The 11,465-nt window shown below is 42.3% G+C and overlaps 2 protein-coding genes across 2 annotated transcripts in view; one reads left to right on the top strand and one right to left on the bottom strand.

Moving 5' to 3' along the window:
- c8a (complement component 8, alpha polypeptide) overlaps positions 1-3,761 on the top strand; it is an 8,290-nt gene extending 4,529 nt beyond the window's left edge. The window contains exons 7-11 of the mRNA XM_008433156.2: positions 135-375; positions 460-591; positions 928-1,085; positions 1,163-1,388; positions 3,510-3,761. Coding sequence (XP_008431378.1) covers positions 135-375; positions 460-591; positions 928-1,085; positions 1,163-1,388; positions 3,510-3,661 — 909 coding nt within the window. The 3' untranslated portion in view covers positions 3,662-3,761. The remainder of the gene's footprint in view (positions 1-134; positions 376-459; positions 592-927; positions 1,086-1,162; positions 1,389-3,509) is intronic.
- Positions 3,762-4,008: 247 nt separating this feature from the next.
- On the bottom strand, positions 4,009-11,423 carry c8b (complement component 8, beta polypeptide). Its single transcript, XM_008433157.2, has 12 exons — positions 10,495-11,423; positions 9,600-9,747; positions 8,473-8,620; positions 7,440-7,581; positions 7,194-7,326; positions 6,631-6,828; positions 6,279-6,519; positions 6,040-6,168; positions 5,799-5,962; positions 5,233-5,386; positions 4,317-4,388; positions 4,009-4,215 (listed from the first exon to the last, which is right to left on the bottom strand). Exons 1-12 carry the CDS (start codon positions 10,575-10,577, stop codon positions 4,061-4,063), a joined length of 1,767 nt encoding a protein of 588 aa, XP_008431379.1. The 5' UTR covers positions 10,578-11,423; the 3' UTR covers positions 4,009-4,060.
- Positions 11,424-11,465: the final 42 nt, after the last annotated feature.

Genomic DNA, 11,465 nt, shown 5'->3' on the forward strand with positions numbered 1-11,465 from the left:
CACACACACACACACACACACAAATCTGCAAACTGCTTGTAGTGTTCAGTACTTGCTTTGTTTGGCTCAGAAAACAATATACCACTTTACGCCTCATGAAGAGTTGAGGTCAGGCTTTTCTGCTTTGTGTTCAGGACTTTGGCTTCATTAGGGTTTGGTCCAAAGTGCAAACCGCCCACTTCAAAATGCGAAGCAACCAGCTGATGCTTCACGAAGATTTCTACATCGCCCTCATGGAGCTTCCCGAACAGTACGACTTTGGCGTGTACTCCCGCTTCCTGAACACCTTYGGTACCCACTATGTCACAGAGGGAACCATGGGGGGATCTCTGGAATACGTCGCCGTCCTAAACAAAACGGCTATGGCCAAGTCAAGTAATCAAACTTTGGTTGGTTTAAATTAGGAGCTCTTATGGAAATTCAAGTAAAATGTTTCATCTTCTTTCCTGACTCTTCCAGACATTGACGCAAAAAGATTCCAGTCATGCTTCGGGGCCTCTCTCGGCATAAGTTATTCATTCAGTGAAACCGCAGCTTTAGGTATTGATGTTAAAACAAGTAGCTGTGAAAAAAACAAGGAGGATTTTAAAGGTGAGAAATCGTATTTCAGGTATTTATGCTCTTTTCTATCTTCAATTCACGTATCAGACCCAACTTTAACTGTTAATTCACTTTTAACATTTAACTTGGCAAAAACTAGTACCCTTATAAAAAATACTAAGGAATAATTGTCTTAAAACAAATTCCTATATCGTGCCGAAAATGAACTTTTCAGTTAGTTTTGTCTTAATTCAAGTGTTCTAAGATATTTGCACCAGAAACCAGACCAAAAATACTTGGTAAGACGTGTTGCTGCAGTGTAACTGTTTTATATAAAGGGCTGCTTGTTTGTCATAGTCTYAAATCACTGTGCTCTGTTCTTTGCAGCAAGCTCCTCTGAGTCCGCTGTGGTTGAGGACATCATCAAACTGGTAAAAGGCGGAATCACAGAGACCGGCTCAGGACTGCTGGTCATCAGGGACCAGGACACATACAGGAAGTGGGGGGCTTCTCTCAAATATAACCCAGCTCTGACTGATTTTGAGGTAACATGACATGCAGAAGAGGGTGACGTTACATTCCCCGCCAAAAATTTCACACCGACTTCTATTACTGACTGCAGATTTTGCCGATCTTTGAGGCTGTGCGCCTCAGCACGGCAGCTGACCACGCAGGGGCCAGAATAGACAACCTGGAGAGGGCCATAGAGGAGTATCTGCGGGAGTTTGACACTTGTCGGTGCGCCCCCTGCAGGCACAATGGGATTCCTTTCCTGTCAGGCACCTCATGTAGCTGTATCTGTAGGCCCGGCTTCCGGGGCGTGGCCTGCGAGGAGACTCTCAGGAGAGGTGAGTCTGCGATGTGAAACCGAAACGTACAAACATTTTCAACTATTCACTGAACAGTAAATATTCTTCATATTTGGTTTGAAGGTTTAATTGATTTATATTTCTTGAAAGTGTTTACCTATGGCAAACCAAGTTTCCACTAAATTAATCCCCTTAAAAATAAAAAGTTCACGCTTTAGGTAAAATGTGCTTCATTGTTATTAGCTGCATTCCAATCACAAAAATGTAGTGAAAAAATTTTGAATTATGATTTTTAAAAAAAAAATCACAATTGTAACATTTCCATTAAATACAAAATGCGATTAAAATGGGACGTGAATACATTTAACGTCACAATCCTCCGTCTTTTCTGTCAGTAGTAACAACCAATCACAAAAAAGGGGGCTTTTCGATTGTAGTTTTGGAGTATTTCGCACAACTACAATTTTTATGGTCAATAAAAAAGCAGCTGCAGCGAGTAGATGCGTTTTTATTGACCATAAAATTGCAAAWATTGGAATTACAAATTACAAAAATACATTTGCTTAATGGAATTACCCAAGTTACAAAAACACTCAGGTTTTTCAATAAAAAGGATTTTTTTAGTGGCAGAATTTGGGACCAAACTTACCCGACGTTTCAAATTTTTGATGACACTTGTAGCTGTCAGTTTAAGAAAAAACCAACAAAAAAAAAAACATTGAGAGCAACCTGTTGTGCTTTTGCAACTTGTATCTGAAATAATTTCTTCAAAGCTGGCCTTTATAGGGAGTTATGCCTCATTCTGCTTTGGGTTGCAAAGGAAACAGCAAGGGGCCCATCATGTGTTCCTGAGGGACACCAAACAAGCTCAGGGACTTGGTTCTCGATTGGTTCTTGATGTCTTTGTTGGAATAAAGTCAGTTATAGCTGACAGGAATAACAGGATGTTAAGACACAGAATGGGTTTCACTAGAATTTGGATTCCAGCCTTTAGTCAGAGAAATAACAGAAATATTTCTCAGATATTCAGAGGCTTTCTGTACTTTAATCCTACTCAGTCTTCCTTAGCATTCCTGCTTGCTGATGTAGATTACAGTTAATTACAAAGGGTCTCAGTTTGATCAGCAAAGCTTACTGGTCACTTATTAAAAGTCAAGTTATTCCTTCTTCTCACCATTTTTACTATTTGTTCATTTGAGCCTTTTAACTTCCTGTTTTGCTAAATGAACAAGTCCACCTTTAGCTTTGTTGTTGTTGGCAGCACACTGGCCTGTTACAGGAAACCTTGACAAACATTGCTGACGGTTGTAAAGGCCCTAATTTCATCCCAAATAAACAATCGGTCAATTACCAGAGAACTTCACAGATCATTTTATTCCACGGAGTTTCCTAGAATTCTGCTGAAAAAGTTTCTCAAAGAAAAAAAAAATCTAATTTCCAGAGAAGATTAAAAATCATTTTCTGTTTACTTTGAACCRAGTCATCMCTGGCTTTGGTTGCTTTAAGTGGTCTTGAGCAAATATTCTTTCTGAATATATTTTAAATTTGAAATTATTTTAAAGWTTTCTTTMAACTTTGGCTGCTTTTTATACATTTCCAGTCCAGTGATGGACACAGAAGATTTTACTTGACCCACTTTGGAACATGACCATTTCCAGAATCATTCCTTTTGTTTGAATCAATAACTTACATTTATTTGTTAGACTTTTTTCCCCATATTATTAGCCTCTTAGTAGTGAAAAAAACACACTCTTTTTACAAACTACACCCTTATTTCATTTGAATCAGGAAGAAAAAGAAACAAAAATTGCAACGTTCCGATAAAAACGTAAAATTAYTTTAAAAAACAYGGAAAATGACAATTATTCAAAAGCTGAAGACTTTTGAATAATTCAAATTAAGTGCCGCAGATATTTCCTTTGGTAATTTATGAGTTTTAAATAGAAACCTCATCAAAATGCCAGAATATTTTTCTTTTCCAAGCGTTATGAGCACGGTTCCTCCTGTTTGTGTTGAGATCTTTCAGTCTTGACCAAAGAGGTGCACAGACTTTGCTGAGCATTCTTTGCTCATTAACAACGATTCGTCTTACTGATATTATAAAATACACCACAGTTGTTTAAGTAAAGCTAAATGAAATAATTTCCTTTTATCTGACAGATGCCAGGACAGACGGCTCGTGGTCCTGCTGGGGCTCATGGTCTCCCTGCTCATCAGGGACGAAAAGCAGGACAAGAGTCTGCAACAATCCTTCACCCGAAGGGGGCGGGGCACCCTGCCTGGGCTCAGCCAATCAGAATCGTCGATGCTAAAACGAACATTTTTCCACCCCCTCCACATAGAAACAGACAGCGAGMGATAATGAGTCGTCATTATTGTGTTCTAAAAAATAAATGAGCTTTGGAGACTTTGCCTACCTTTGAGCCTCTGTTCATTTCAAGAATGCCGGTTTTATTGCGTGCAACAGTAAGGAAGTTGTTTTTTGCTTATATGAAGGATAAATCTGGGTAACAGCAGCTGAATGTAGGTCAGTGCCTGAGGCAGGCCTAGTTAAGTACYGCAATGAAAGAAAAACAGAAGCTATCGCTCTCATGGTTTAACATCCTCAATTAAATACTTTCTCACAGGACGAATCATTCGAATGAAACACCAGGTYGCATACGTGTTTGGTAGATACTTTATTCACTTTCTCTTCTTTAACATCTGCAACTTTAAAAGCAGYCTGTGGACTCCTGCCGCAGCCCTCTGCATGGGAGGCCGCCGCTGCTTGGTGCCGGGTTGCTACACTGTCGACTCCGGGTCATTTGACCGCCRCTGCAGGGTGACCACGTTCCCCAACAGCTCCAGCCACCATCGATGCCCAACTCTACAATGAAACAAGCACGCCTTTTGTCACGTCTCTGTGCGTTGATGGATGAAACGTGTGGTGCATCAGAAAAAATACTTCTAGCGTTCGGCTTCATCGACCTTTTAGCCTGGAGGTGATTTCGCAGCTCCGTCCGGTGTAGCCGGTGGGACACACGCACTCGCATCTCGTGCCTGTCGAGCAAGCAGACGATGTTACTTTTGCCGCGGTTGAAATAAAATTCTGAAGTCATGTTAAACAAGTTCTAATTGTGTAACCACAAGTTTTAACATTTATATTTGTGGTTGGCAGAAGGTACACCATCAATGTAGATTTTGACAAGTCAGGACACGATCTGAAATTCTGTACAGTTGCAAACAGAAGTGCCGTTCCCAAGAGTGGACTGTGATCACCTCTGGACCCAGAGGTCCAAAGGTGATCCCGAGAGAAGCCTCCACCTCCTGGGATTCTGGTCTTACAAACCACACAGATAAGTTCTTCAATCAAGGTGTGTCTTGATTGAACTTGACTGGCCAGTCWATACTTTCTTGGGTTTTAACTTCTTGATTAATGTCTATTGAAATATCTGAGTCTTTGCATCCCACCACAAGATGACAATCARACKTTYTTCCGTTGTTTTTGGAGCCATTATTCCAAAAACAASKGAGCCATTACTCCGTGGTCTTTCTGCCAATGTCAGTACAGAACTTGATTAAGTAAATGACCATTAACTACCAGCTTCCTCACATGCTGATGACCTTGTTTAGCAGCAGGACCTGAGCCCCTTGCAGTCACTGAGATAACTCTTTAGGCCACAATGTTCAGCAGTGAAATATGAGTTCATGTGTCTTGATGGTTAAAATCTGGTCAGAATAGGGTCATCGAAAGAGCAGAGCCATATTATATGAAAAAGAGTGAACCAAAAGTCCTTAGAAAGACTGAAAAAGCAACAATTTCACCYGAAGAAAACAGCTTCTTCAAGTTAAGGTTCGCGTCACAATGAGAAAGGACTTAATGAAACAATCCAAAGTCTCGTACCTTTTAGAACAGCCACTCCATTGTTGTGACAGGGAGCACAGCGACAGGCGCTGGTCTCAGCCAGGTACTCGGACAGAGCTCTCTTCAAGTTCCTCTTCAGACTGTCGGCCTGGACGAAGTCCCTGGAAGTCACCAGCTCGTACAGCGGCTTGGTCTGATGATACACATAGTGATGTTCTATCATATCACACGCTTCTCGTTTTACAGCTCAAATAATCTGAAAATCAGACATTTTTTCACTGAGCCAGCAGAAACCTGCCTCGAACAGCAAAAAATAAATAAAAATAAATCAGCCAATTTCTCTCTGGCACACTAACTGGCTTAGTGTTTGCTCCCTAAATTGCCATTGATCAGTTYTGTTGTACTGTAACTCTTTGTAACCGTGCCAACGCTGGCCGTGCATCAAGCTGTCTGATCTGATTCATTGTCCTCAGCTTAATTAGCACCTCAGATAATGGAGGAGCGAAACACACCGAAACATCTATTGACCTGGTTGATGTCGGAGGCGAGCAKCACACATAAAAAAATAAGTAAGCATAAATCTTTTATGTGCAGTTTGAGCTCACCGTCATGCGGATGAAGTCCGGGTTGTAACGGACGCCTTCACCCCAGAGCCTCATCAGCTGCTCACTGGGAAGCTTCTGAGACAACAACGCAGTGATGGATTCACTGTTTCCACCCCGAACAACAGCAACAAAGTCCTCCACCATCGCCCCGTTCTTTGTGTCCTCTGAATGCAAGCAGAGAAACGTCTTGCAGGGTACAACTCGTGCATAAGGTGTAAGAAATTCAGAGATGTTTTCCCACCTCCCATTTCATTCAGAAGTCCAGCACAGGATCCACCGCCAGCGCCCAAGGATACAGGAACTCCATAAATGGTCACCCCAATCTTGAGGCCTACCTGCAGGCAAGATTTGTACTGGTCCAAATTATAATCTAGGACGACAAACCAGAGTGCGATTACTTCTCAACTGCTWGGAWAWCAGATCCAAACCATTCTTGCCAGGCTACGCATTTTGAATCCCGGTGCCATAATCACTCCAGACCTGACTTCTCCAGCTTCTCTTTGTTCAGGATGGTCGTGTGCTCGAAGTCTCCTCCGAGGGTGGCCTCGGTGATGTAGTGGGTGCCGTAGTCCTTGTAGATCTGCCTGTACTCTCCGTAAACGTATGCCTGCGGCAGAGAGCGAAGGCGCTGCAGGAACTCCGGGTGAAGCACCAAGCCGTCGGACTTCAGGATGTACTGGGCCAGCTCCAGCTCCGCTTTGGCTCGAATGAAGCTGTTCGYCTAGAGATCAGAGAGCAAGTCGCCAAGACCATGAGGGAATGTGACGTTTCTCAGAACACGACGCTGCAGGTTAGTTGGTCRTTTAGAGATTTGCCAGAGGGACAAACGTACGACTCCGGAGGCACGTCGAATCTTGCTGACAGATTTCCTGTATTTGGAGGAGTCGTAATTGAACCCAAAGCTGAAGACCCCCGGAATGCCGAAGCCAATGGAGAAAGAGGTTTGTGTCATCCGCTCCCTGAGAGTGTAATCCATGTAGTCAGAGTACGACTCGAACGACTGCAGGGTGAAATCGTACGAGCCTCTCGTCTGTAGGAAGAAGAATATTATGGGATGACGGACAGATGTTGCTGTCATTTTAAGCAGTTCAAACGGTATTGAGGATTAATGGCTCGTGTAGTTTTCAAAATCTGTGTAAATCACTCTAGAGGTGAGTGTTGAGTTTCCTTTTAAAAGAAAAAAAAGCAAGGAAAACAAAAATAATATGGCTATTAAAAGACAAAAAAAACTTTGTGTTGTACCCAACAACATTTTCCATTTTAAGAAAATGTAAAAATTTAAGTAAAACCGGAGGGACAAATTTGCTGATCTTTGCTCTCCAATTGCATAAAACACATTCATGTGTCTCATGTTCCATTTTTGACACGACTTTGACCGAAGTCGGCCGTTTTGACCTGCAACGTGTACTGCTGCAAGTTGAAGGGCTTCCTGAACGGGACATCCTGGATGTAGTGAGGCAGGCAGCCGCCTCCATAGTATCTGTTATCGAGCACCACGCCTTCCAGGTGGCTGTTCAGGACGTTTATTCTGAAAGAAAAAGTATTATTGTTGATACGGAGAACGGTGGGAGAGTTTGAAACAGCAGCAAGAGGAAAAAGAAACCCGGCATGTTTTGGAAATTGACTCTTCAAGTGACACACCCTTTGGCCAGATTTTCTATCCCCCAGTACTCTTCTGCCTCCACCCTGCAKGGCTTGGACGTCTTGGTGCAGCCGACCTCGTCGGACATGTCCCCACAGTCGTCCTCTCCGTTACACTGCAGGGTTCTGTGGACACAGCGACCTGAGGGACGTAAAGGAAATGCTCTCATACAGTTTCCCTGCTTCTGGCTCATATTTTAYATTCTTTTCTTAGTGTACATGGTTGACAACTTTTTTTGACAAATTAAACAGTGGTGAATCTTTAGAAGTGCTGGTCCATTTTTAAAGTCAGTCAGTGCTGGGCCTTCTTTCAGTAATCTGCTAATACACCAATTTTCTGCTTAGCGAAGTAGCATTTCTGCTAACTATAAAAACATCAAGCTTCCGCAAAATTTAWTTTTCTGAATAAATTATCATTTAGTTAAACTCTCTCTGTTGAAAAAGTTTGACATCTGTATTGAAGRTTCTTTAAGTAGTYTGATATTTATAATTTSAGCTTTAGGCTCTATTGGCCATGATAAAACTAAGATTTCACTTTGGGTTCCTGTCAGAGGTTAAAATTAGGCCAACTGAAGCTCAGATAATAATGAAAATAAGTGTTTCATATGTTATTAATGTAAAACATGAAGAAAGAATGATCATTAGCATGCTAGCAAATGGAAATATCAAATTAGCCTTCCAGAAGAAACTGTTAAACTTTCTTGTAAAAGTCAAATTTTGTCATGTTCTAGACATAAATTTTTATATATTTTATGGGTGTTTTACCAGTCAAAGTGCATAATAACAGAACTGGAAGAAAAATAAAACAAAAAATATGTTTTTATTCATCCCCTTTCATGAATAATTAAAAAACCAAAAAACACTGCAGTTCCTTTACTTTACAGAATACAGGTAGAGTCCATTTAATTAGAAATAATTTAATAAAAAATTATTGTAAAAAAATTGCTGAACTGTAAAGGCATTTATTAATTCCACTGGATTTTAGGTAGCGGTACTAGAGTGAACCAGAAATGGAGACAGAGGTGCAGCGTACCCGTTTGTGTGCAGAGGAATCCCTCACACAGAGGTACGTTATCGCAGGTGTAGCGAGCTGGAACCTCGCAGCGTTCCTCCTGGGTGCCATGAAGGTAGCATGGCTCTCCTCCAAACTGAGATGGTTGCTCCAGTTTAGCATAGCGGTACTGGTTGTAGTTGTAGGGAGACAAACACGCCGCGTGTCAGCACACACCATGACAGAGTCTTGCCAACATCCTCTAACATCCTGTGGCTCCGGAGCTCCTCCTGAGAGCCRTAATGGCTGAAATCACATTAGCGGGCTGTTCTCACTTTGTCATGTCAGCTTTATTAATCCCCTCTCTTGTAAAGTGGGTGAGATGGAGGACTGGAGTGGATCAGCTCTGACCTTTGTCAGCGGCGGAGCTCTTTACAGTCCACACAGAGCTCCACTCTGATCAAACGCAGCTTGACTGGCTCTTAAATATTTAAATGTCAAAAGCCCCAAAAAATTGTCTGTCGACCGTTTCTGTGCCACGAAGTTACCCATCTCTAATCTGACTCCAGGTGGACGGCGCGTCTTTATGAAAACTAATTAGCTGCTCTTAGCAGAATCAGTTCAGCTTTTATTATCTGGACTTACCTGAACATATATTTACTTTACTTTTGCTAGTTTTTGGCTGATTTCATGCTGAACATGAACTGGTTTTAGTTTGCTAAAAAAAAAAGAAAAACAGAAACAAAAACAGCCATAATGGGCAACAACTGACAAACTCTCACCCTTGACATTAGTGCTAAAAATATTTTCATGACCATTTCAAGCTGCTTATTTTCCAGATTATCAGAGGTCTAAAATGCCTGGCAGCCATATTGGATTTTGGGATCAGGGTTGAAACAGATGAGAAACTCCCAACTTTCCCCTGTGGAGTTCCAGCTTCASGAAACCTTTACGTCAGTAACTTCAACTAGGACTTTGTGCATTTTAACTTTGATGATTTCTGAAAATATTAAATGACAGCAGCACAAATTAAAATTTTTGCAACACAAACACCAATTTTGTTCAATCTGAAGAAGGCAGGGGGATGAAACTTTGCTCAGATCCTATTTACTGTCCGACATTCGTTCCAACACAATTGTGTGCATTTGCCTCCTCATCATCGTACTTACTTTCTTCTTTGTGCAGGTGTCACAGCGGGACCAACGGCTCCACTCCGATAAAACACAGTCCACCGGCTGAACTACCACCCGGTTACCCACTGAACGGGTCTCACGAACACTGGAGTTCTCATCGCTTGCTGTTGTTCGGGGAAACTCACTGTGATGTGTTCATAGGACGAGAAATCAAAACTAACAAAAATGCAGCCTGGTAGCAAATGTGTTTATCTAAAAGGGCAGCATTACGTATTTCACAGGCACATAGAGCCATTTTACAGCACAGCCAAGTAACTGTTACCTTCAGCTGAATAGATAAAACATGACTTAAAAGAAATGCCACTTTGTAATTTAACGCCTTGAAATTAGGCCACTGTCTCTTTAAGAAGTTCCTGCTCTTTCTAAAACTCCGCCTTCAGGAAGTCATCACAACATGGCTCCTTTATTCACCATTTAACAGCGTTTTACCAGCGTTGCTATTGATGAGCTCAGTTCCACCAGGTGTTTGCCAATTGCTGCTGGCTAGTCTGAAGGAGCTGTGCGTGTGTGTGTGGGAGAGGATGGGGGTTGCACTCTGTGAGGCAGAAGCTTGAAAACTCCCGCCCTGAGAAGAAGCTTCATCATTAAGGTGGTGCTCGGTCCCCACCAAGCTGTTTGCACAGCTGAATGGTTGCCATGGAGATTAAAGGATTTCTCAAACATTCATGAAAGAATCAAAGCAACCATTTGACGTGTGTTTTTTGACGAGGGAATAACATTATAACGCGATACAAAGCTCACAAAAGTCGATCTTACATAACGCTGCCCCTTTAAATCGATTTGTGCTCAGATGACAAATCTGAAATTTTTTTTTTATAACAGCAAATCGTCAGGGGAAGCTATAGTTGAGCAGAAATAATAMATYTCCTACCTTAGCAGCACCAAGCTGAGCGTCAGAGCGAGCAGGCAGCTGTRGGAACCGAGTCTGCTCGACTGTATCATCACAGAAAACATGACTGTGTGTTATGAGCTGCTGTGACTGAGGGGAAAGCTCTGCTCAGCTCGCTGTGTAAACACGCGCTGATCAATACTGGCCTCAAGATGAACCCACTGCCACCATTAGAGTCAGCCACCAAGCTGGATGCACAACCCCACAGGCCACTAGAGCCGCACTGCCAGGTGTGTGTGTGTAAGTGTGTGTTTCCCGCAGGTTCGACACAGTCTGATTAAAACGCCGTTGGATTCGCTGGCGAGTTCAGCGGACGGGCCCGCGATGTCTTTGTCATTTGCATAAACTTCATTACGTGTGACAAGTAATATCTGCTCCTGACACGCGCAGGAAATGTGTTTMTGACGATACGACGGCGGTGAAAAATGAGCGCCGCGCAATTAAGTACGGGAAGGGTGCCACCATCATTTGCAGTCGAGCTGCAGCGCTGCAACCTTTAACCTTTGTTCAGCTTCGCCACACTGTGGGCTTTACAAAGTGGCGCAATCACAGGAATTTGCCAAAGTTTGTTTATTCCAGGGTGGCGCAATACGGTAGTTATGGGATTTTTACTGCTTTTTTTTTTTAATATATATAGAAATACATTTTTAAGAAGGTTTGAAGAAATGACAACTTACAGCGGCTGAGTCCAAACGTTTTGACACRTGGGACAAAATCGTAAAGTCAAAATTATGCGCAGGCCAAGAGAATAATAACAATAAACTAAAGTCAAAGAAATTGTATTGATATTTTCTGACAGCAGCTCGTCTCATGATTTATCCATCACCCAAGTGGGAAGGCAGAGAGTCGGAACCGACTCTGATGGGATCCGATGGAGAAGCAGCCAGATGTCGGACCATGTAAGGTATAATTCTTTATACCTTATACCTGCCGAAGTGGTGGTCTGCTGCTGG

This window comes from Poecilia reticulata, linkage group LG17 (genome assembly GCF_000633615.1).
Source record: "Poecilia reticulata strain Guanapo linkage group LG17, Guppy_female_1.0+MT, whole genome shotgun sequence".
Lineage (NCBI taxonomy): Eukaryota > Metazoa > Chordata > Actinopteri > Cyprinodontiformes > Poeciliidae > Poecilia > Poecilia reticulata.